This window comes from Candoia aspera, chromosome 14 (genome assembly GCF_035149785.1).
Source record: "Candoia aspera isolate rCanAsp1 chromosome 14, rCanAsp1.hap2, whole genome shotgun sequence".
NCBI classification, from domain to species: domain Eukaryota; kingdom Metazoa; phylum Chordata; class Lepidosauria; order Squamata; family Boidae; genus Candoia; species Candoia aspera.
Window position 1 is genome coordinate 14,587,231 of NC_086166.1, and position 21,682 is coordinate 14,608,912.

The following is a 21,682-nucleotide window of genomic DNA, read 5'->3' on the forward strand; positions in this document are numbered from 1 at the left end:
CCTACCAGGTCGACCAGACTAAGAAACCAGTGTCATGTAGGTCAGGTGACTTTTACTGTAACAGCTTCGGTACTGTAACAGAATCTTGCAAGTCTGAATATGCTTCCCCCTTCCTTTCTTAACCTTCATGTGAATTAGGGAGAGGTTTGTCTGAGACATGTTCTTAAGTTAAATTCTTGGCCTGTACTCAGGCCCCTTTTATCTATCATTGCTTTAGTCATGGCTCTTTCTCCTGCCCTTCAAAGCCATCCCTTCATCCCTTTACAAGTCATGAAATGCTTTCAAGCCAACAACTCAGCCCAGAAAACAACACAACAAGTACTGTGTGCTTGTGGATCCTTCCATGTTGGCTCACCTCATGAAAAAAGCCAGATATTGATATTTCTGTGAGCCTTTAGAGCTGTCTTAGATGCCTGTTAATAATAACTAGGAGCTACAGGCATCTCCAAAAGTTATTAGATTCTTAATATGAAAGAAGGGGGAAAAATATTCAGTACATGACTACAAATTAATTGCACAGACTATTAATACAGTGCATAAAGCAAATTCATAATGCAATTGTAAAATAAATGAGATCAAGTTTAACTTTTCTTTGGATCTCTCCCACTAATTTTTGAAGTGCAACAGCCAACACACCTTTCAAAGGTATAACCCCCCCCCCCAACTTACACATCATTTCTGTAATGATGTCCACTCCCCTCTCTCTTTGGACTGTAATTTGTTGCACATAAATGGAGCTTGATCTTAAAACAAGCAAAAGAAAAAAAAGAAAAAATACCCATAAAGAGGAAAAATGAATCCTATGTCCTGCATGTATTATGCAAATGAAGCAGGTATAGAAATCCCCAGGGCTAGCAGAAAGATTGAGAGGCCATTCTCCTTGTTTGCCACAATCCTACTAAAGTTTTCCTTGGCTTCAGTTGAGATCACCACATTCTTTCTTGTATTTTTTTTTTACATGGATGCATTTAACATTGTTTGTGGGATTTATTTCTTGCTTGTCCTCCAGGAGCTCAAGCACTGCACTTCCAACACCCCACCCCACCCCTATGAACAGCAAACCTGTGTGAGTGTTTCCGTTGAGAGAGAATGACTGGTTCAAAGTGACCCAGAGAGGTTTCATGACTGAGTGGGGACTTGATTCTGGGTCTCCCAAATTCTAATCCAGCACCTTGACCACTACACCATGCTAGCTTGTTGTCAGAAGTAGAGAAGTATGTACGTAATATACTCAGCAAGCCCCTTAGCAAGTACGCAGCCATAAAACGATGCTGTAACTAAGACATTTGAGACTCTGGATTTTATTCTGAAGTTCATAAGCATGAATTAGGTATAGAAAATAATTCACATTCAAGTAAAAATAACACATTGTGCTTTTTTTTTTTAATACACTTTAAAAATGCTGTGTGGATGCCTGCATTTTCCAAGGAATTGAGGCTAAGCCATTTGCCAAGGCTCTTTGGGTGGCTATTTGTGAGGGATGTAGCTGAGGAGACCTGGTCTTCAGCACCAAAACTCCATCCTAATTTTATCAGTGCCAGGAAGAGAAGCTAGCACAGGGAAAAGAATGGGTATTGTTAATTAAGGTCAGGATTCTAAAACTGGCAATTGAATTTCTAAGCCTTCATGCCTATCCTGGTAGGTAAGCTTCTGCAGTTTGTGACTTATACTTCACACTTCTGCAAGCATCTGAATGGTCAGACACAACTGCCTCTAAAATGCCTCATGTTCTCCAGATGTGTTGGGACTACCAATCCCAGATTTTACAACCTGGGTGGAGCTATAGTTCTGAGATTTGGAAGGCACCTGAAGGCAACCAGTTTGTAGGAAGATGGTCTGTCTCCATATTGTGACCTCTTTTAGGCTGTGGCCCACATCCAACATTTTGAATTCTGTGGGGCGAGATAATTACAGCTTTAACAGGAACAGATTCCAGAATAAAGTTTGATATTGCAGAATAATTCTTTATGCTTTTTGCCATTCCTTCTCCATGCCATCTGCCAACAGAAACTGCAGAATCCATGTTTGTATATCTTAATGTATAAGAAGAAATTGTAAAAATAGGAATCCATTGGAGTCTTGTGGAAAGAAATTATGAGGATAAAAGAAACTCAGTAGCCCGTGGGAAGGGAATAAACTGGGTTGCCTTGCTCCCATCTAACAATGTGACTTGTCTTGCAGGTAGTATATTCATGCAGAAGGCTAAGCTTTTGAACTTCTCAATTTTCGTAACATGTAAAGGCGTGTTTTGAAATTAGCATTTAAAAAGAAGCTGACACTGTTCTTTTTCCTCTGTGGAAATGAAATTTATTAATCATAATAAAATTGTCATATTCTGAAGGTAGAGGTCACCCTGAGGAGGGAAAAAAGTGCTATTCATCAACTGAGAGGAAAATGATGCATGTTCTTGGGTAACATTAACGTGTTGGTCCTTTGGAAAGATCTTCCTGCGTAGAAGGATTTCTATGTGACAGATTTGATGCTGTGTGCTGCAAAGAGAAGAACCATCTCTTTCAAAGCACAAGCTGATTATCATTCCCTGCTTGTACAAGGCAAGGGAAGGCCACATAAAATGTCATGCCAGCATGGCTTGTCCACTTCATTTTGATGAAGGAATTGAATGGCTCTTGAAACTGGGGCTAAAGCAACATTTGAAGGCAATTTGAGCCCTTCCTTCTCAAGCAAAATATCTGATTTGAAAGAGGCCCCGGAAGTTTCACTGCCCATTATAACATTCCCCTAGAGGGTTTCTACACATCCCTCAACAATTTTCAACAGATGTGGAAAGAAATGTGAAATTTCTCCTTGTATAAGCTAGCTGTTGAGTTTTGGGGTGGGGGGAAACAGCCATCTTTCAGATAAGAATTGGGGATTGTTTTACACATTGTTTACACCAAAGGTGTCTAAAATGTTTTGAATTTGGAACAGTATATGCTGAAACACTCCCTTTGAGTTTCAAAGAGATGTTTTGGGTTCAAAGTGCTCCAATTGTGGGGTGGTTAAAACAGTCTATTTAAAATTGAAACAAAAATATTTAACCTGAGATGGCACATTTACAGCTCAAAATATTTTCAGTCTGAAATGTTATGTATGCCTAGGCCTTCTCACTGTATTTTCAAGAATTGGACAAGTAGTTCAGTCTGTCTTTTGAAATAATGAACAGTAATGAAAGCAGATCACCTCTAAGTCCAAGAACATAGGATTTAACTTAACAACCCATTTTGTGAATTCTTTTTTTTTGCCAAACAATGAATAGCGTTGTTTTAAACATTACCAAACCTTATGCACACACATAGATTCTTTGGGCATTCAAAACATGCATCCTTTTGGAAGGAGTTGGGAACACATAAACTGTGTACACTAAATCATGGCACTAAATCATGGTTTGCTGTACAATACACTGAATCATAGAGTAGCCACCCTGGTGACAAATTACAGAGCCAGAGATAAACCAACCAGAGGAAGGAAGGAAGAAGGGAGGGAGGGAGGGAGGGAGGGAGGGATATATGCTATTTACTCAGGTCATACTTCCTGAACCTATATGAAAACTGAGCAACAAAATTGGTACTTCTTGGAATTTCACAGTACAACTTGCCATCAAATGAATGTAAATTACTTCTTTTTAAAAAAGAAAAGTGTATACAATATATGTTCATTAGAGAAAAAGTATGTGTTAGGAAAGCACCTTAAAAAAATTGTGAATTCACAAAGAAGCCTTTGTCAAAATCTCTATACTAAGAGAAATGCTCCTGACAACACATACACATTTTTGAGTGGATGTGTTTTTTTCTTTCCTTTTCTTTTGCCCACTTTTACACAGAAACAAAACAAAACCAAATGTAGGATTCAGAAAATGAGAAATTGAACAACACTGAAATTCCTAAAAATACCTTTTTTTTTTCATTAAACCTGCCTTTTGATATCGCAAGTCATGAAGGACTACCCCATTTAAACTTTATTCTAGATATTTTGAGATGCTCAAGGAGTAATTGTGACTTTATCAGATTAAAACCTCTGGAGGTTAGTCTACTTTAGATAGCTGAAGAATTTCCTGAACCTCAAACATAAGACACTGAAAATGTATTTTAAAATCAAGGTTGGGTGGGATGTTTTAACTTGTAGCTATCACAAGTAGCATGAACCAGCAATGTGATCTGGCTGCAAAAACAACAACAAGAGCCAGTGAGTAATACAGTATCTAAATCATGGGAAGGAAGACCTCTGTAATGTTCTATAGTGTTCCTACTCCACGTTGAGACCTGTGTCTAATTCTCAGCAGCACACTTTAAAAAGAATTAGAATGGATGCACAGTGGAGCAACAGTGTAGACAAGGGACCTGGAATAAAGTCCTATGAGGAGGGATGGAGAAAACTGGACATACCAACCCATGAGCAGAGAAGGCTGAGGGGCAAGGAATTATGAGAACTTTATTCAATCATTTGAAGTGATTTCATACAGAAGGCAGCCATTTTGTGGTTGCAAATAGAAACAGACTTATTACATGTAAAGGTGAATGGACCATACATCTAATGGAGGTTATTGGTGGCATGCTAAGTAAGATTTCAAAGCTTTTCAAACATACAGGCTACTTGAGTATTTAGTATTTTAAGCAGTTTCTAGTTGGTTAGCATAATTACCCTGGGCATTATTGTTTGGTGGGGATCTAAATAACTATTTCCTATGATAGATCCCACAAGTTTTCACAGAGTTGCTATGCCCATTAGAAAAGGGCATGACATTTAAATAGCTTGACACTTCTGATATACGCTGTTCCGCCTCCTTCCACATTCAGCATCTATAAATCTCAAATTATTTTCTTATTTATGAAGTTGTTTGCAGATTTTGGTGAGCTCCTCTCAAAAACAAATCAAGTCCACTCACACATTCATGCATTTGTTGCAAGTGACAGACCAGAAACTCGGTGGTCTTAATTACAAAGCAATTGAATGCGATAGGAAATAGCATACAAACCAAACAGTGAATGGACTGAAGTAAAACTCCAAAGAGTATTCAGAGATTGTCAAAATGTTACCACTTCTTCCTTCCCACTGCCTTTGAATTTTAAAAAATGGCCATTTCTAATGTGGAGTTTTAGCTAATATGTAACACAAATAAAGCCAACCTTCTAGGTAGCGTGACTGGTAGCAAGGCAAACATTTGCTGCAGCATAAAAATTGGGGAACAGATAAAACACAGTCAATGAACGTGCTGTCTGGGTGCATGATAAGGATGCTGTCAAAGTCAGCTAAACACCAACATATCTTCTCAAACTCTTTAGGAAAGAACAGTGAATCACCAAATGAGATTTAATATAAATGGAGCCACCAAAACCAGGTATAAGAATGGCTACTTTTTTCCCAGATAAGGATGAGCTTGCTTGCAAGGTATCAGTTTGGTCCCTTGGTTTTCAAGATGTGGTAGAATCCACAAAGATTCAAATTAAGACTTTGAAGGGCTAAACCATCTACATTTTCATCAAAGATCATAGCAGACAAATTTAATGCATCTGAGGGCCCAACCTGGGCTTCTAAGGGATGGAATAACATCACTGGCACAAGTGGGACCAATATTTCAATGTGATTTTTAAATTAATTATCTTACTATCTGGGGAGTAAAACTGGGTATCAGGAAAATGTCAGAGCAGGTGGCAAATGCCTAATCAACCTTGGTTGAGCTCAGAAAAACAAAGCTATGTTGGATAGCTTCAGTGAGAGGCCATCAGAAAATACAAGGCTTGAAGGTAAAACCATGAAGTCTAAAACATCTCAGAACAAGGCAATGGCAAACAGCTTTCATACCGTGTTGAGGTTCACTCAAGAGAAATATGTTTCTCTGTCAGTCCCCTAAAAATTAAATATTTTGGCTGCCCTGATCCAGGAGTGCCCTGGGGATTTCAGAATGGCTGCTCGTTGGCCACTCACCTCAGGCTTCAGTGGATGGATGAATTTAAGAGAAGGATTTGGAGGAGAATGGAACTGGAGCTCTATCTGATCTCCTGGAGGCCCATAGGAGATCACTCACTGGGATGATGACTCACCCAAAGTGATGAGGTAAATGATTTGAGGCCCCTTTTTGTTCTTGGGTAATTAAGGGTGAAAATAACCCTTATTTAACCCTCTGAGAAACAAAGTGCATTTCTTCCCACCCTGAAAGCCACTCTGCTACTCCAAATCCACAAAATGTGCCATGGTAGCTGAGTTTCAGCTGTGTAATTTGGGACTTTGGGTTGGGGGAAAGGTTTTAGGGTGGTAGTGGATACAAAAATGGGTCTGTTGCTTCTATTCCCATCCTTGCCTTCTGGGAAAATCTTTGAGGAAGGCAATCAGCAGTATACAGGAAGATGGGAGCTGCAGATTGCTAATTCCTTGTTTAGCTAACTATAATCCTAACATGTGCAGAACACATTGTTATTGCCCCCTTGGCACTTTGTTATCAAGAATAGCATAAAATGAACCCCAAAGAAAGGAAAACATGATATCAGCCAGATAGACCTGTTTTTGAAAGCTTCCTTCATCCAGGGTTATGCAACTGTTGTCACATTAAGCAGCAAACTCCACTTATCACATACTCAGGTTATCACACACTTAAGAGGACTGTGGCTTATGCAATAAGCCTTTGGGGAAGGTGATTCAGGTTGTAGTCCTCTGGCTCAGCTGTAGACCAACCCCTAAAGTTCATGACGTATTTCTTACATTCGAGTTCAACCGTTTTGCTAAATGTTTGAAAACTGCCTCTAAAATGGTGATGGAACGATGCGCATTCTAACAGAAGCATTTTCAGTTTGGACTAATGACGGCTTTCCAGCTGACTGAAGGCCAAACTCGGTGCAGTGTTAATAGTATGACTACTTGCTTAGTTTATAATTGCACTTTTCAAAACAAATTTTGCTTTCCAAAGAAGCTTAGCCCAAGATGGGCCCTACCGCCAGATTTACAATCTCATATGACAGGAGAAGTGGTGAGTTGTAGGCTGTAAATATTGTGCTGAATTCAACCCTCCAGGTGCCCCCAGCTTTTCTTCCCCTGTGAAAGAAAATTCTTCATTCTACCTGCTTCTTGAGAAGCTTTAGAAATTATTTTATTGTTATCTGAGTTTAATTCATAGATGCAAGCTGGCAAAAAGTCCCGCTGTTTTTTAGTTACATGTTTCTCCATTCCTCTGCAGCAACCCTTATTTCCCTCATTCTTCCTGATCTGAAAAAGTCTCTGGGCTTTTAACTGAAGCAGAAAAAAACAACAACAGGGAAACTGCAGCCCCCTGAAGAAAAGATTGCACAGTGAAAGATAGGACACGCAGACTCTCACCCTTGACTACATCATAACCAAGTGTAGGATTCCCCATTTCTCCCATAAATTTTACTGAACTTTTCTTCCCCTTTGGGATAAGAAGTAAGGTAATTTCTTTGCCATCAGAAACTTGGCCCACACTAAATTTTAGTCTGCTTGGGCTTATTCTACATTTAAAAATTTGTGGGTGGTTTTTACTTGGGCAAAAGAGTCTTCTTTTCCATGTATTTGCAGTCTCAAAGGAACAGACAGTGAGAGGAGGCGAGTGTGCCTTCTGGTAGGGCTGAAGAAGGAAATTTCCTTCAGTTGCTCCTCTTCTGACTAAAGAATGAAATCAAGGTTGGTTAGTCCTGCATGATTATTTCTGCGAGGCGGACAACGCCATCTCCTTGTGACCTTCAGTCCATAAATGAGACAAAAGAACCTTTCCTTTCTGCAATCAATGTATCCAGATTGTTTTTACATTTTAAAGATTCATGGGGGTGGGGAGAATCCTTTGAAAAAGTTCCTGCTTAGATCTACTTGCTACAGGACCAGCAATAGCACCATTCAAGGTGGAATTCAGCTTACACTCAATTATTTTGAGTTCTAGTTCATGGTTTTGTATCTGGTGAGGGTCAGTATCCATTTCTGTTGCAGGTAAGAGGCTGAAAAATAAGAGCTATCCTATTATAAATCATCTGTTGTGACAACACCCATTTTCAAAGATAAATCTCTCTAATTCTACTTTCCAGATACCAAGGATTTTATAAGTAGTAATTTAGAGGTTTTATCCGGTACCAAGAGTACAATGCAACTGTGTCACATGAACAACCACATCGTAAAAAAGCAGGTTCACTTCTACCGACATTTTTGAAAAACCATGTGCTTATGAGAAGATAATATGGGAAACATGAGATGTTTATTGGAAGATAGTCTCTCTGTCCCAAGACCGTTTCCGTTTTTGGTGCATTATGCCTTCTAATGGAATATACCATGGATATAGAAGCAGCTGTAGCTAAAGTCCAATTCCTAACAGCTTCAGTCAACATGGCCAATCATAAAGAATAGTAGGGACTGTTTAACCACATATCAAGGGCCAAAATTCCTTTACCCCGTATTGTGTGTTTCCCCAGTTCTGATCAATATTAGTCAACAAGTATAGGAAACATCTCCACAGAATAATGACACAGCGTTCTTCTACATAAGGCTTATTATATAGTTTTGTCTTTTTATATGATTATATGAAAGATGACTCTGCTATATTACTTTATTTTCAAGGATCACTCTTTGGCCTTCTCGATGCCATATAGCTGGATGCTTCAAAGGTCCACCTATCCATTAGCTTCCTACTCTGGAGCACCCTTCTTTCCACCCAATTGTGCGCTGTGTCCATTCCACTTTGGGACGTTGCCATGGTGGCTACTTTAGTTCAGATAAACTTTGATCAGCTGCTCGACTCCTGAGCCCATTTGGCAAAAGGATTGTAGAAAGCCACACGTTTGTTACAATTCCCATCCACTGTTTTCAACATGCAACTGCCTAGGGAAGGGGCCGCTGCTGGTCCTTCTGCCCTGAAGGAGAAGCGAACAGGAAATGTTGGACTCCTTTGTTCTGCAGCCCTGCACATTGGCTGCTTAGTGTTAATCTCCTAAAGCTAATCATACATTTGCAATCTGCCCTCATTATGTTCCGTTGTAGCCCAATCTCCAGAGGAGATTGCTTCCATAAAGTGCTGAGTCAGTTCATTTCCCATGTAATTGGATAGAATGGAATGTTTGATTGCGTTCATTTTGCAATTCTTTCCTGGCTTTCACCTCTGGGATTGATGCTGCTTCTTCTTCCTTGTTCCTTTGTACTTTTTTAAAAAATTAATCCTGAGCTCTACTTCCTTTCTAGTTACGGACGACTTTATGCTGCAGACCCCTACCACCACGCACTTGCTCCAGCAGCCACCTACGGCGTTGGTGCCATGGTAAGTGTTCCCCTCCTCCTCCTCCTCCTCCTCCTCCTCCTCCTCCTCCTCGCCTCTACCTCCTTTCCCAGCTTAAAGTGCATCCCTCCCTTCCTCTCCTCCGTTCTTAACATGGTTGACATCTCCTCACTTTTCCTTAATTGAATTTGTCTCTTCTGCTAACGGCAGCTAAAATGCCACATTAATCCTTCCCAGTAAACTTGATAAATGTCTTAATTTCTTGGCAGTGTAGTGCATGTAAGTTATTATATTTTTAATTTTGCAAGTATCACCTAGCTGAGCACTTACCTTAATGGAATAATTAGTCATTTTGATAATTAAATCCATCACAAGTAGAATGCATTCACAGAGATGTCCATTCTGGTTCCCTCCCACCCCATGAATTTACATAGCCCCAAGGTCCAAGTCACACCAGTCCTTCTTACAAAGAGCTGAAAACAAGATTTCCATGCTGGTGCAGGCAGTTAGCCCACATCCTTGCTATTTCCTCTCTATTATAGATAATAGTCAAAACTGAGCCATAAGGCAAGAGAGGAAGGTTAAGTTTAGCCAATTCTTGACTTTCAGGGAAACAAAATATCCTGGTCCAGAGGAATCTTTAGTTATATGAAACTAAAATGTACCCATCAAAAACCCACAGGGAAATTGCATTGGACACTGTTGACCTTTTGCATTCTGAGTGAACATCTCTCCAGGAGTCAAAAGTGGAGCCACATTTTACCTTGAAATTAAAATAATGCGTAAAAACAAGCAAATATTAGTAACAGCGATGGACAGAAATGGAGACACATTTACTTGATGTTAACTGAATCCCTCTGGCTCAAAAAGACTCAAGCCACAATCATTTTTGTTCAATTGGGGCCCACATTTATAGTGTGTGTGTGTGTCTCTGTGTGTGTGTGTGTATTCGAACTCAAAAATATATATCATATAATTTTCTAGGACCTTATGCAGAAGTGTTATATCAGCAGTATTACATTCCTGTCTTGAAATATATTTCTATTTAAATAGCTGTAGTAGCAGCAGCAGCAGCAGCACTTTACTGATTAGCCATAAGGCCATATCAAAATACAAAAGATTAAATAAAATCATCCATAACCGTATAAAAGCAAAAGCTCAGCCCAGGTATCCGTATCACCCTTGCAATTTACCCCAATCAGATCTACATGTGTGGCTTTCAACTGCGCTGTTTTATTCAGAGCGAAGGCCGTTTTATATGTGATATTTGAGTTCTGACCACACATAAAATATGTTCTTCTGTGATGTGGGTCCCGCTGAACTGTTCATCTTACCTATGGTTCAAGTTAATGATCTCTTCCTGTGTCAGTCAGTCAGTCAATATATGTGCTATAGCCTCAATCTCTGCTGCACCACATATATGTTCACAAAAAGGAATTTGATTAAACCTCCATGTTTTATCATTGTGCCTAGCTGTTCAAATCTCACATGGGTAAACACCCTCCTAAGATCCTTGGACATTTTAAAAAGTAAATATTTTTCAATCTGAAAACTGAGTTTAACTGAACCTTAGTCTGTTCTATCAAGCACAATTTTGAGAGTTTATCAGTCTATTAAATAGTTTATTTAAATATAAGAAGCTATATTCATAGGTATCTTCTGGTGGGGAGCACATGGTATAATATGGATTGTAATGTCCTTGTGCAAGTGACATCATCATAGCTTGTAATGGACATCTCTGTCCACACTAAGCTCATATTTTTCTCCATCTACATGGGTAAGCTTGATTTATTTCATGATTTATTAGAAATAGGTATATCATTAATGGTATTTTTAAAAAAAATTATTCTGGTCCAAATTGAAAATTGCACATTCACTGTTACAAATAAGTAACTGTAACAAGAAATAGATTTTGGGAAATTACTGTTTGGCCAGTCATCTGTTATATGTCATTCTCTTGCCTATTCAGCCAGTGATGCAATCATTTTTATCCTCTTTATATTGTTTGGAAGTATGATGTCTGTAGGATCCTATAGATTCCTCCCACGCCCCTAACTATTTTCCCCTAAGATCTGTTGATTAAATAGGTGAAGCTGGTTAGCTTCAAAGCAAAGCTGCAGCAGCATCTTTACTTCCAAGAATGCCTCTGGTTTCTGTCCCACAGACATTCCAGGAAAATCAAGATGGTAGGTGGTTGCAGCCTAATTTGGAAATGTGACACCTACCTAGATAAAAGGTAACAATCGACTGAAATGGTAGTGAGCATTTTGCAGGGATAGGAGATGACAGTGGGGAATAGAGAACTGTATACCATTTCCTTTGCTAAATTTGTGTTTTGTGTCATGACACTATGGTAGCCATTTTACCCAAGCTCTCAAAATTCCCAGTGCACCCACTGACCTAAAAAATATGCCCTATCTTCATTGTAAAGATCCCAAATTGCCTTGACGTATAAACCTCTTCCAAACTTCTAATGCACAAGAATCTGACCCACATTGTTCAACTAGGAATCCATTGTTGCAGGTGTTCTACAAGTGTAGTGTTGATGTGCGGATGGTGTGGGTGAAAAGATACACCTGCAAAATAAAAGGAACAGGTTTTGGCCACCCTTAAATAATTGGCAAACATTCCAAAGCATCTTTGTTGCAACCACTGAACAAGAACCCATTTATAGCTAAATACCCACTGGTCCTTAGTCTTTGATGAAACTATCACCAAATGACTTTTCATTCTAATGTGTGCTTATGTGGTCAGGATTAATTGTGTTTACTATACAATAGAGATCCAGTCTAAATTAAAATTGTTCCCGCAATTAATAATCAATGTTCCATTTATGATTTTCTATGATTGATTGTATATGAAAAGAAAAATCCAAGTTGGGGAAAATAACCCATATATGACCTATACTTTCATATAAATAAATAGGATAGGTTGGGAAAAGTTAATTTATTGCCCTGTTTCAATCACCGGGTCCCCAAAACAATTTCAATTGCAATTTAGCATGGTTTAGGAACACACTAACTCATTGTAGCAAGTCAGGTCATATTTTTCAATCATCCTTAGCTGCTTCATTCAAAAGAAGCTGTTGTACAAATGTCAGATTTTTTTTGCTTTCACTGCATCTACAATCTGAGCCTCAATAATCTGAAATCTAGCTGGATTAACAACACTGAAGGATTGACACTACAGCCTTAAAACTAAGGAGAATTGCTGTCAATCAAAGGCGGTACTGATGCATTTCTCTAAAACATTGCTTGTTTAAACCTTGGCTTGTTCAACACACCAGGTCCACTCTTACAAAGTATCATGGTGGTGTTTGGATAATTCATGCTTTGTTCTCTACCCTTGCGCCTCTGAAGAAGGATTAGAACTAGAACAATGCATCAAAACAAACCAGGAATAAGTCAGAAAGCCACAGACAAGCCATGGATCCCAAGATGCACATCACATTAAGCCTGAGCAGCCAGTCATTATGCCAATAGAGGCATCCATGGGGGGAAGGGTTTGAATAAAATCAAGAGGATGGTCATGACCCCATGATAGTGATGACGTGGTTTATGATCCTGTGGTTGTGGTGGCCATTCTGACCTTTTGAATCAGGTCATAGCATCAAAACTTAGAAAGAAAGAGGATGATCATTAGCCACCACTGGAAAGAAGTCAGATGCTTAAGAAGTATTTGTGAATTCTGGTATAAATTGATCGAATCCTCATTACTTAGACGAATATATGGATCGAATGTAGCTATTCACTGGATCTTGCACTTTCCTGAATTTAATGATTCAGCTCTTGGATGCAGTATTACAGGCAATTCTTGTTATTCTCAGTAGCTACGTTCCGTGAAAATGCCACGAATACCAAATTAGTGAATGCTGAAAGCTCAACTGGGAACATGTGAATCCACTCCGCATGTCCACAAATACTGTCAGTGCAACAGCACTGTGAATATTGATTTTGGGGTGACAAAAACATTTTTGCAAATTTTCAAATACGGAACCCGCAAATGACGAGGATTGCCCGTACATCCTGATAAAGGATAAATATAAACCTGTCATATTTTAGAGAAAATACAACTGAAAATACCTATTTGAATATTACTATTTAAGCACAGTTTTTATGCTAGGTTTTAAGGAAGTAAATGTACAGATTAATAGAGAATCAGGAGTGAGCAGAACTATGAATGAACGCAGGCAGAAGTGACATGAGCTAGAAATGCAGAAGTGGTTCCTCTATACCAAACTTTCTGTGTAGCAATTTTATCTTTCTGTAATAGTTGAGAAATTACTTTATTTATCTCAAAATCTGACTATTCTGATTTGGGATCTTAATGGTTTATTTGGGTAAACAGTGAACATATTGCAATTGAGCTGAGTCTGGACTACTTTAAAATGGATTATCCTTCTTTTATTTTTCCTTTTTTCACTTTGAGCATACCTTTGGGCAAAAATGGGCACCAGACCTACCATACTAGCAGTAATGCTTCACTGTTGTAAATATGGATGGATTAGAAGCTAGCAAAATGTTGCCCTGGGTTATAACCTTTGCAGTTAAAAAATATACAAACCATGCTCTGGAAAGCATGGAGCATTTCCCTGAAACTCTTTGAGAGCCTATGAAATCATCCTGAAACTGAGCAACAATCGAAGGCCTCTTCCCCATGATGGGTGCCTCCACTGTTATTGAGGAAGCAGCACATATATTATTGATTCCATTTCTAGACTGACCAATAAGCACAGTTCTCTGGGTAGCATACAGCTTATTAAAATATCTTATTTCAGAAATACAGCACTATAAAAAAACAGTCAAAGCTCCAGAAGTAAAAGAAGCATCAGCAATACAATTACAATAGGTCAGTGTGTCTCAAACTTGGCAATTTTAAGATATGTGGACTTCAACTCCCAGTCCAATTCTTTGAGCAGCTAATTAGCACTGGCTCACAAGTGATACCATCTGCACTTGAGCCCATGGCATCAAGAAAATCCTATTGGTTTGGGGTTACAGAGTTTTCTTCCTTCTCTAAAAACCTGAGGTTTGGGGAAATGGGAGTGGGACCAATCTCAACAGCTTGGTCCCAACAGTTGGTATTCAGGAAATAGAATAATAAGGTCCATATTGGTGAGCATGCAGCAACAGCTTTGGGCTGAAGAGGGATGACGCAGAAGTGACCTGTAGGGATCTGATAAAGGAATGGCATCTCCTAGGAGCATACCTCCAAAGGCCTGGGGTTGGGTGGGAGTTAGGAAGCTTTCCCTTCCTTGACCTGAAAATGACCACCTGGTTAGAGGAAGAAATGCTGTGTCAGTGCCCTGCCCAGTTATTTCACCAGTGATATTCCTGTGAAGTTGCAAGCATGTCCTCTTTTAAGGGTAGAACCAGAGTCAGTTGTTTTAACTGTTCCATAAAGCTGTGGCCTTGTTCATCCCATATTATTGTCCTGACTCTTTCTTCCCTCTTTGGGAGCAACAAGATTTAGGCAGTTCCAGGCATAAATATATCTCTCTGGACCCCAAGGCAAACCTCTCCAATGAGGATGCCCCATCTCAGCATTTATTTTAAAGTTTTATTTTATATTTTATTTTATATTTTGTGCCTTTGAGTCAATGTTGATTCCTGACAACTACTTGGACAAGTTCCTGCAGCTTTCTTGCCAAGATTTCAGAAGTGGCTTGCCCATGCCTTCTTATTCCTAGGGTTGAGAGAAAGTGACTGGCCCAAAGTCACCCAGTTGGCTTCATGCCTAAGACAGGACTAGAACTGATGGTCCCCTGGTTTCTAGTCTGGTGCCTTAACCACTACATCAAACTGGCTCTCAACATCTCAACAATACTCATCCAATGTTAGATACTCAACTTCTCAACAATACTCACCATGTATTCGCTATATTGGAGGGAGAAGACCTGTCCTTGTGTCCAAGGCTTGCACATACAAGCCAGTGTCTCAGGGCACTCTTGGAGACAGAGCACTGCTGGCAGACAACCACTAGATGGTAGCAGAGTGTTAACATTTTCTGAAAGTCTTTGCTGCCATCTACTGATCACCCTAGTCAGCCTGCAATGAGCCTGCTGCTCCACACCTTCCCTCCAATTGAGACTTGGCAAATTAGGGTCCCAGCCCTGCAGCAGACCATGACTAGTTTGGGTCCCTGCATACCCCAAGACAACCCTCCTGGACTCATATTTCCCCACTGTTCTGCCTCTGCATATGCATTCACTGAGGTTTTAATAAGCAACTGTCAACAGTCCCTTAATTTTGGAGCTGCCTCCAATCAAAGCTAACCTTCCAGCCTTCACGCAGCCTTATTAAATACGCACATCCTCCAGTTATTAGCTCATAGAAATTAAGAAATTAAACGTTAGAGCATACATTAAACCCATTACACAAGTGAAGCTTATTCTACCTTTGTTCATACCTGGCCAAGCAAAAGAAATATGGGAAAGAAATATGGGAAATGTAACATCCAGGCTCAGTGTGAGATAGGTACTTACTCAGCCAAAAGACTTGCCCTTGAGGCTTACAGTCATGTCAGGCATTCCACCCCTCAAGACAATCTGCCTTGAAAAGTGGCTTCACATCAAGGCAAGGGACGTCTGAGCCTCCATGTATGCAGAAAATCACTGGTACTCCCAAGAAACACCCAAAGAGAAACGGCATGCTCCAAATCCTGCAGCAGAAACACTACTTGGTTGATCTGCTTCAAGGGGGTGATTCAACAGAATCACTCTGAAATGAAATCTCCTCTCTTGGAAGCATTGCACAATGTTTAGGGTTACTATGCCCTCCAAATGATCAAAGGTGCATCAAGCATACAGCCACCAGCTGAGTTTGCAGCTTTGGCCAGGTCTCAATTACCAGTTGTGTGAAAGTGGGAGTCAGAAGGCTTAGGAGAACATGCTTGTGGTTTCATCCTCACCTTCCTCAGAAAAGGCCAAAGGAGAACAGCAGTAGTCCAACTGATGGGTGGACATGAAGGTCCAAAGAGAAACCCTCACATTATTCTCCATGTGAATGGGAATACCACTTAGGCAATTAAATTACTTCTCTGGTCAAAACTTGTCAGACACTTAGGACTGGCATTTAAGTGATTTGGAAGGACAGACCTAAGAACAATGGGAAAAGCATCTTTTCCAACAGATTCTGAATGAAAAAAATCGCAAGCAAAGTGATGGAAAACTGCTTACCGGTGTTGTTTTTTTCTTTAAACTGGAAATACACATCTTTGTGAGACATAAAACCTTCAGAGATCACCATCTCCATAGTTCCCCATTTTTCTCAGGGACAGTCCACTTTGTGGCCAGAGGAACACATTTAAAATGTTCTGAACCATTTAGAATCCAATCTTTTGTCTTGAAAGACCTACTAACCCAAAAACTAGGTGAGATCACAAAAGTGCTCCGTGGCAGCCAGCCAAGGGGTGGAAACATGGGTGTTGAGGTTGTCAAATGATCTAGAAATGAATCAAAGACCTCTTTCCCTCTCAGTTTCCTCTTTTTTTTTTAAAATTTAGCAATCATTGGACAAAATTGCAGAAGTTTTTTTTTTAATTTGTGTGTGCGTGTGTGTATTCACAACTGTGAACACACATATTCACAACTGTCCACTTAAATTGTCCTGTTTTTCATTTTACCCACAGCAAGTTATTTGGCCCCATTTCATGATCAGTTTGTCGTCTTCTCTCTCTCTGGAAGAAAAAAAATCTTAATATGTGCATTTCTCTAGATCTGTTTCCAAGATACACAACTTTTGAATGGGCCTCACCCTTTCTACTGTATAATGCATAGTGAATAGCTTAGCCCGATATCTAGCATTATTGTACTAATTCTTTATTATTTACATTTCTGCATCTAACCACTGCGTTGTCATCCACTTAGCTTTAGGTAGTGTTATTACAGTAAAGTCTTATAAAATTATTGGATAAAGGAAATTTCTAAATCTGCCCTTCTGCTCTGCCCATTCCAAGAAAGCTTTGCAGAACTAAGACTGTATTCTTAAAGCAGTGGCAAAAAACTGCAGCCCACTAAATTCAGAGGGACAAGCAGAGCTCTGTAAATAACTTATTCCCCCCTTTTTATTATTTATTTATTTATCTATGTGTTTTTATTAAAGGAACATCTCTGTTCAGGGGAAGGAGCACCACATACCTCAAGCTCCTGCTGCTTTCATCAAATTGATCAAAGCAGCCTTGGACATGGGTCCACCCCTTTGTGGCCAGCGCCAGGACACTGCTTTCATCATTCTGCCCCCTTGCAGGTGCCAGTGATGGTGGGCTCTGTTTGGTTCACAGTGAAGCTGTTTAACCCAAAGCTCTGTGCACAAAGTGGCTTCCCATTACTCTCTGTGAAAGGGAACATCTAAACCTAAAAGTAAAGTGTCCCATGCTGTGCTGGTGGAGCTCCATTGCAGAAGTCTGAGTCCCAGGGCCAGGTGGGGGCCCCTAAGAGACTTGGGCAATATGTAGACCCAAGAGGCTCTTCGGAGGTGCAGGGGATCAAATACTAGGACTGTGCACATTTCAGAGATGATTCAGAAGTGTTTCAGACCTCTCTCATGCACAGTTTCTCACTGCTCTTCATTAAAGCAGCCCCTCCCCTTTATATAGGCCTAAAAAGGGAGCAGCTGCCCTGTAGGAACAAGGCTTCTGTCTGTCTGTCTGTCCAGCCATCCTGTAACAATACATACTCTGCTCCAGTTTGACCAGAGAAATATATACAGTATGTTTGTGTGTGTGCCTGTGTGTGTGTGTGTGTGTGTGTGTATATGTATGTATGTATGTATGTATGTATGTGTATATATATATATAAAAAATCTGTCCAGAAGAGTGCAGGGCTATGAACAGCTAAGATCCTGTGCAAAGCCCTCAATCTCCCAGGCCTCTGGTAGAGGACCTGAGGTTGAGGAAGACACAGACCACCCATAGGAGTGAGAAGGGAATTTTTTTAAAAATTGCAATTATATGTAGTATATCCATATATGCAAAATCAGGACACACTGAAACATTTTGCCTTGCAGTAGAACATCAAGCTGCCTTGCAGTTCACCTTCAAGGTTTAGTATTTTTGCCACAGACCAAGGCTTCCCCACTGGCAGAGCTGCAACCGAATCCTAGATCCTTGCCATAAGCTAGCTAGCTCTTGCATCTAGAGTTGCACTCGTACATGATCTGTGCACGTCTCTGGAGAGAGGTTACGCATGAGACCAAGCTACTTTTCCACTTAAAACAAATCTAGGGTTGGTGAGGCCGGTGAATCAACCCACTATAGCCAAGTTATGAAGACAGAAAGCCAGTAACTCACGCCAGGATGAGACGTCCAGCTGACATCCAAGTATGGCTCAGCTTGCCTGCTGCCCTCAACCAAAAGTACAAGAATTTCTCCCCAGTGGACTCTCTCCACTGTCCTGGGGCAGCAGCATAGAAATACCATAAGCAAATAGATGCCACGGAAGATTTACGTGGCCTGTGGAGCTGGGACACGTTTTTTTTTTTTCCCCTGGGCCAGAGACCCCAGTGGGTATTTAAGTTGGCATGCTGGCAGAGGCACACTCCCCAAAATAGTGGTTGGGCCAGGGTAAAATTAAAGCATTATTTCATTTTATTGGCCTTTAATAATAATGGAAAAATGGTAAAAAAAAAAAAAAAGAGCAATGTCTTTATCGCATTCAGTATTGCAATTTGATACCAAGTTTGGGAGAATCTTTGAAGTGGCCAGGAGTTAAAGGATTGGGCTAGGACTCTAGTCGAAGGCCACCCTTAACCACAGGAGCCCAACCATCACACTCTTTCAGCCCAACTGACTTCACAAGGTTGCACTCGTGGGTATAATATGAAAAGTGATCCCCTTGTTGACCATCTTTTGCTCTGGATCAAAGGCAGGATGTAAACTGAACAAATAAATAAAATACATCAAACACTTAGATGGAGCTTCTACCCCATGATTATTCACATTACTGAATGTATCCTTTTTCAGGATTTGCATAATGTATTAAATTACAGACTAACTAAATATGCTGAGTTGTCATCATGTGCTAAGACACACAAGCAAAAAAGGAGGGGGAGGCCTAACCATGGTAAAAAATTAACCAATATTGTGCAAACACAGTTTGGTAGAGAGTAGAAGTAGAATCTTGGGATTATCTTTGGGCCAGACCTTCTCCTGCAACCAACATACTTCACAGTGTGGCTTTGATAAGGGAAAAAAGACCCCCATGTTAACCACCATAAGCTCCTTCAGGGTACCCAGAATACAAATCTAATAAATAAATGTGGGAAGACTCATCAACAAGATGCACCTATCAAACTTCAGAAGATGAGGGAAACAGGTTGGTGGGTTTTAGTATCCACCCATCAACAGGAAGCCATTTTAGTCAGAGATGCTATGAGACAAACATTGACGGTGATTTCCAGAAAATTTTGTCCTGTTTCCTTGAATGTAATGGAGAAGAGCACATGTACACAGAAGGCAGTTTTGGGTGCATAATGGCTCAAGTAATCTCACCTGTTTCTTTCCTGCAACCTATTTAGCAATCCTCACAGATTTTGTTCAGCCTGCATTTCTAAGAGAAATGAGCTGATCTGCACCATCCGAAATAATATAATAATGGCCAGGCTGTTCTCCTGCCAACTGGACACTTATTTGAATTTTGCAGGGCACTTCTCAGCCGAAAAGGCTCGACAGTACATGCAAAAGCTTAATATGGATGAAGGCCACTTAATGGTGCCTATCAGAGAAGAAAAGCATATTTATTAATGTACCTGTTGTAAGAGGTGAAAGATGATAGGACACACTAGAAGGGCAGAATACAAATGTTTACATAAGTAAAAGTGAAGAAATGCCTAAAGGTACATTCGATTTTCTTGTTATTGCCTTCAGTGTTGGTTTATTAAAAAACATTGTAAATAGGTTTATGAATGTATTGACCTGTCCATTCCAAAAGAGTTGCCAATACAACATTCCAGGAGCAACCCCCACACACAAACATGAATGCATTTTCCCATTGTGGGTTTTACAAATGCCTGTAAAATAGGCATCAAAGATGGGATTGCTGAGGACAAATGGTTCACCAGCGAAACACTCACTGATGATCCTGAGTCCCATCCCTTTGCTGAGATTTCACTGTTCTGTCCTAAACCTTCCTGTCCCCAAGAGGTGGTCCCACTGGCATTGTGTTGTCGCTATTGCTGTCGTTGCTAGTCATGAAAAATGAACTCTGCAGATTTTGGTATAAAAAGCATCAAGGCTGGAGTTTTGGCGATCTAAAGCACAAAATGCGTCTGAATTGAATCAGCTGATGAATTGGTTAGTTCATTAGTTCATCAGTACCTGGCTAATTAATCACTGTACGGGCAGAGAGGATTCCTCAACACATTTGCTGACGTAGTCTGGATAGTGCGTCCTGAAATTGGCACGTCGCCAAGAGACGGAGCAAAACACAAGCAAAGAGGCAAACGATTTTGCAGAGCTGGTTGTGGCAAAAGTGGAAGTAAAAAACCCACCCCTCAAATTGCTTTGTTTCAGAATGCTTTTGCACCCTTGAGTGATGCCAAGAACAGGAGCCATGCTGACGATGTCGGTCTCGTTCTTTCTTCATTGCAGGCTAGTATATACCGAGGGGGATACAGCCGTTTTGCTCCATACTAAATGACAAAAACCATAAAACCTCCCCAAATGGGGGAAAAAAGGAAGCTTTCCGAGGCCTGGGGATTGCAATACATGCAGTAGTGCATCATTTTAGCAACTCTAAAAACAAACAAACAAATAAGTAAAATAAAATAAACAAGTACATAAAAAAGAGGAGAAAAAAAATCTACATTTTTTATCTTATACCTCAGATATTTTGTTCTGTGTATTTTAATATTGTGGGTCTTTTAATTTCTGAAGGTTGCATAGTTTGCTGGCTGTAGAAGGTATTTATTATTATTATTAATTATTATTATTATTATTATTATTATTATTATTATTTTCATTGTGGTTGAACTAGAAAGCTGCTAGAAATGAATTTGTCTGGGGGCCACCATCAAAAGTTCTATATCATGTAAATGAATTATATATGCTGAATATTATGCTGTTGGGATTCCTTTCGTTTTGTAAGAGTGTATGTGATGTCATTATTTACTTTTTTTTTTCCTGCATAAGACATTGGTTTTTATTTTCAAAAAGGGGGTGGGGGGAGAGAGAGAGAGAGGAACACCAAGAAGGTGGAAATGGGGCTCAACCTAATTAATTATAAAAAGGGGGACCCCCAATGGCACCTTATAATTCTATATCAGCTGTCTTAAATTATTCACTGTTTCTTCAAAGCCAAAGGTTATGTTGTTAATTCTGAGTTGGGGCCGGGGGGAGGGGGGGAAAGTAAAAAAGAAGGGTGCTTGAACTGACATCTGTACATAATGTCTTATTAAAAGCTGTGGAAAGGCACGCTTTTAATGCACTCCATCAGGCAGCATTTAGCTCCAATCGTAACTAGCTGTTTAGGCAAAAAAAAAGAAAAAG

At 39.9% G+C, this 21,682-nt stretch overlaps 1 protein-coding gene across 1 annotated transcript in view; it reads left to right on the top strand.

Moving 5' to 3' along the window:
• RBFOX1 (RNA binding fox-1 homolog 1) overlaps positions 1-21,117 on the top strand; it is a 188,414-nt gene extending 167,297 nt beyond the window's left edge. Inside the window, exons 11-12 of the mRNA XM_063314589.1 lie at positions 9,166-9,241; positions 20,708-21,117. Of these exons, the coding sequence (XP_063170659.1) occupies positions 9,166-9,241; positions 20,708-20,830 (199 nt within the window). The 3' untranslated portion in view covers positions 20,831-21,117. The remainder of the gene's footprint in view (positions 1-9,165; positions 9,242-20,707) is intronic.
• The last annotated feature ends 565 nt before the right edge of the window (positions 21,118-21,682 follow it).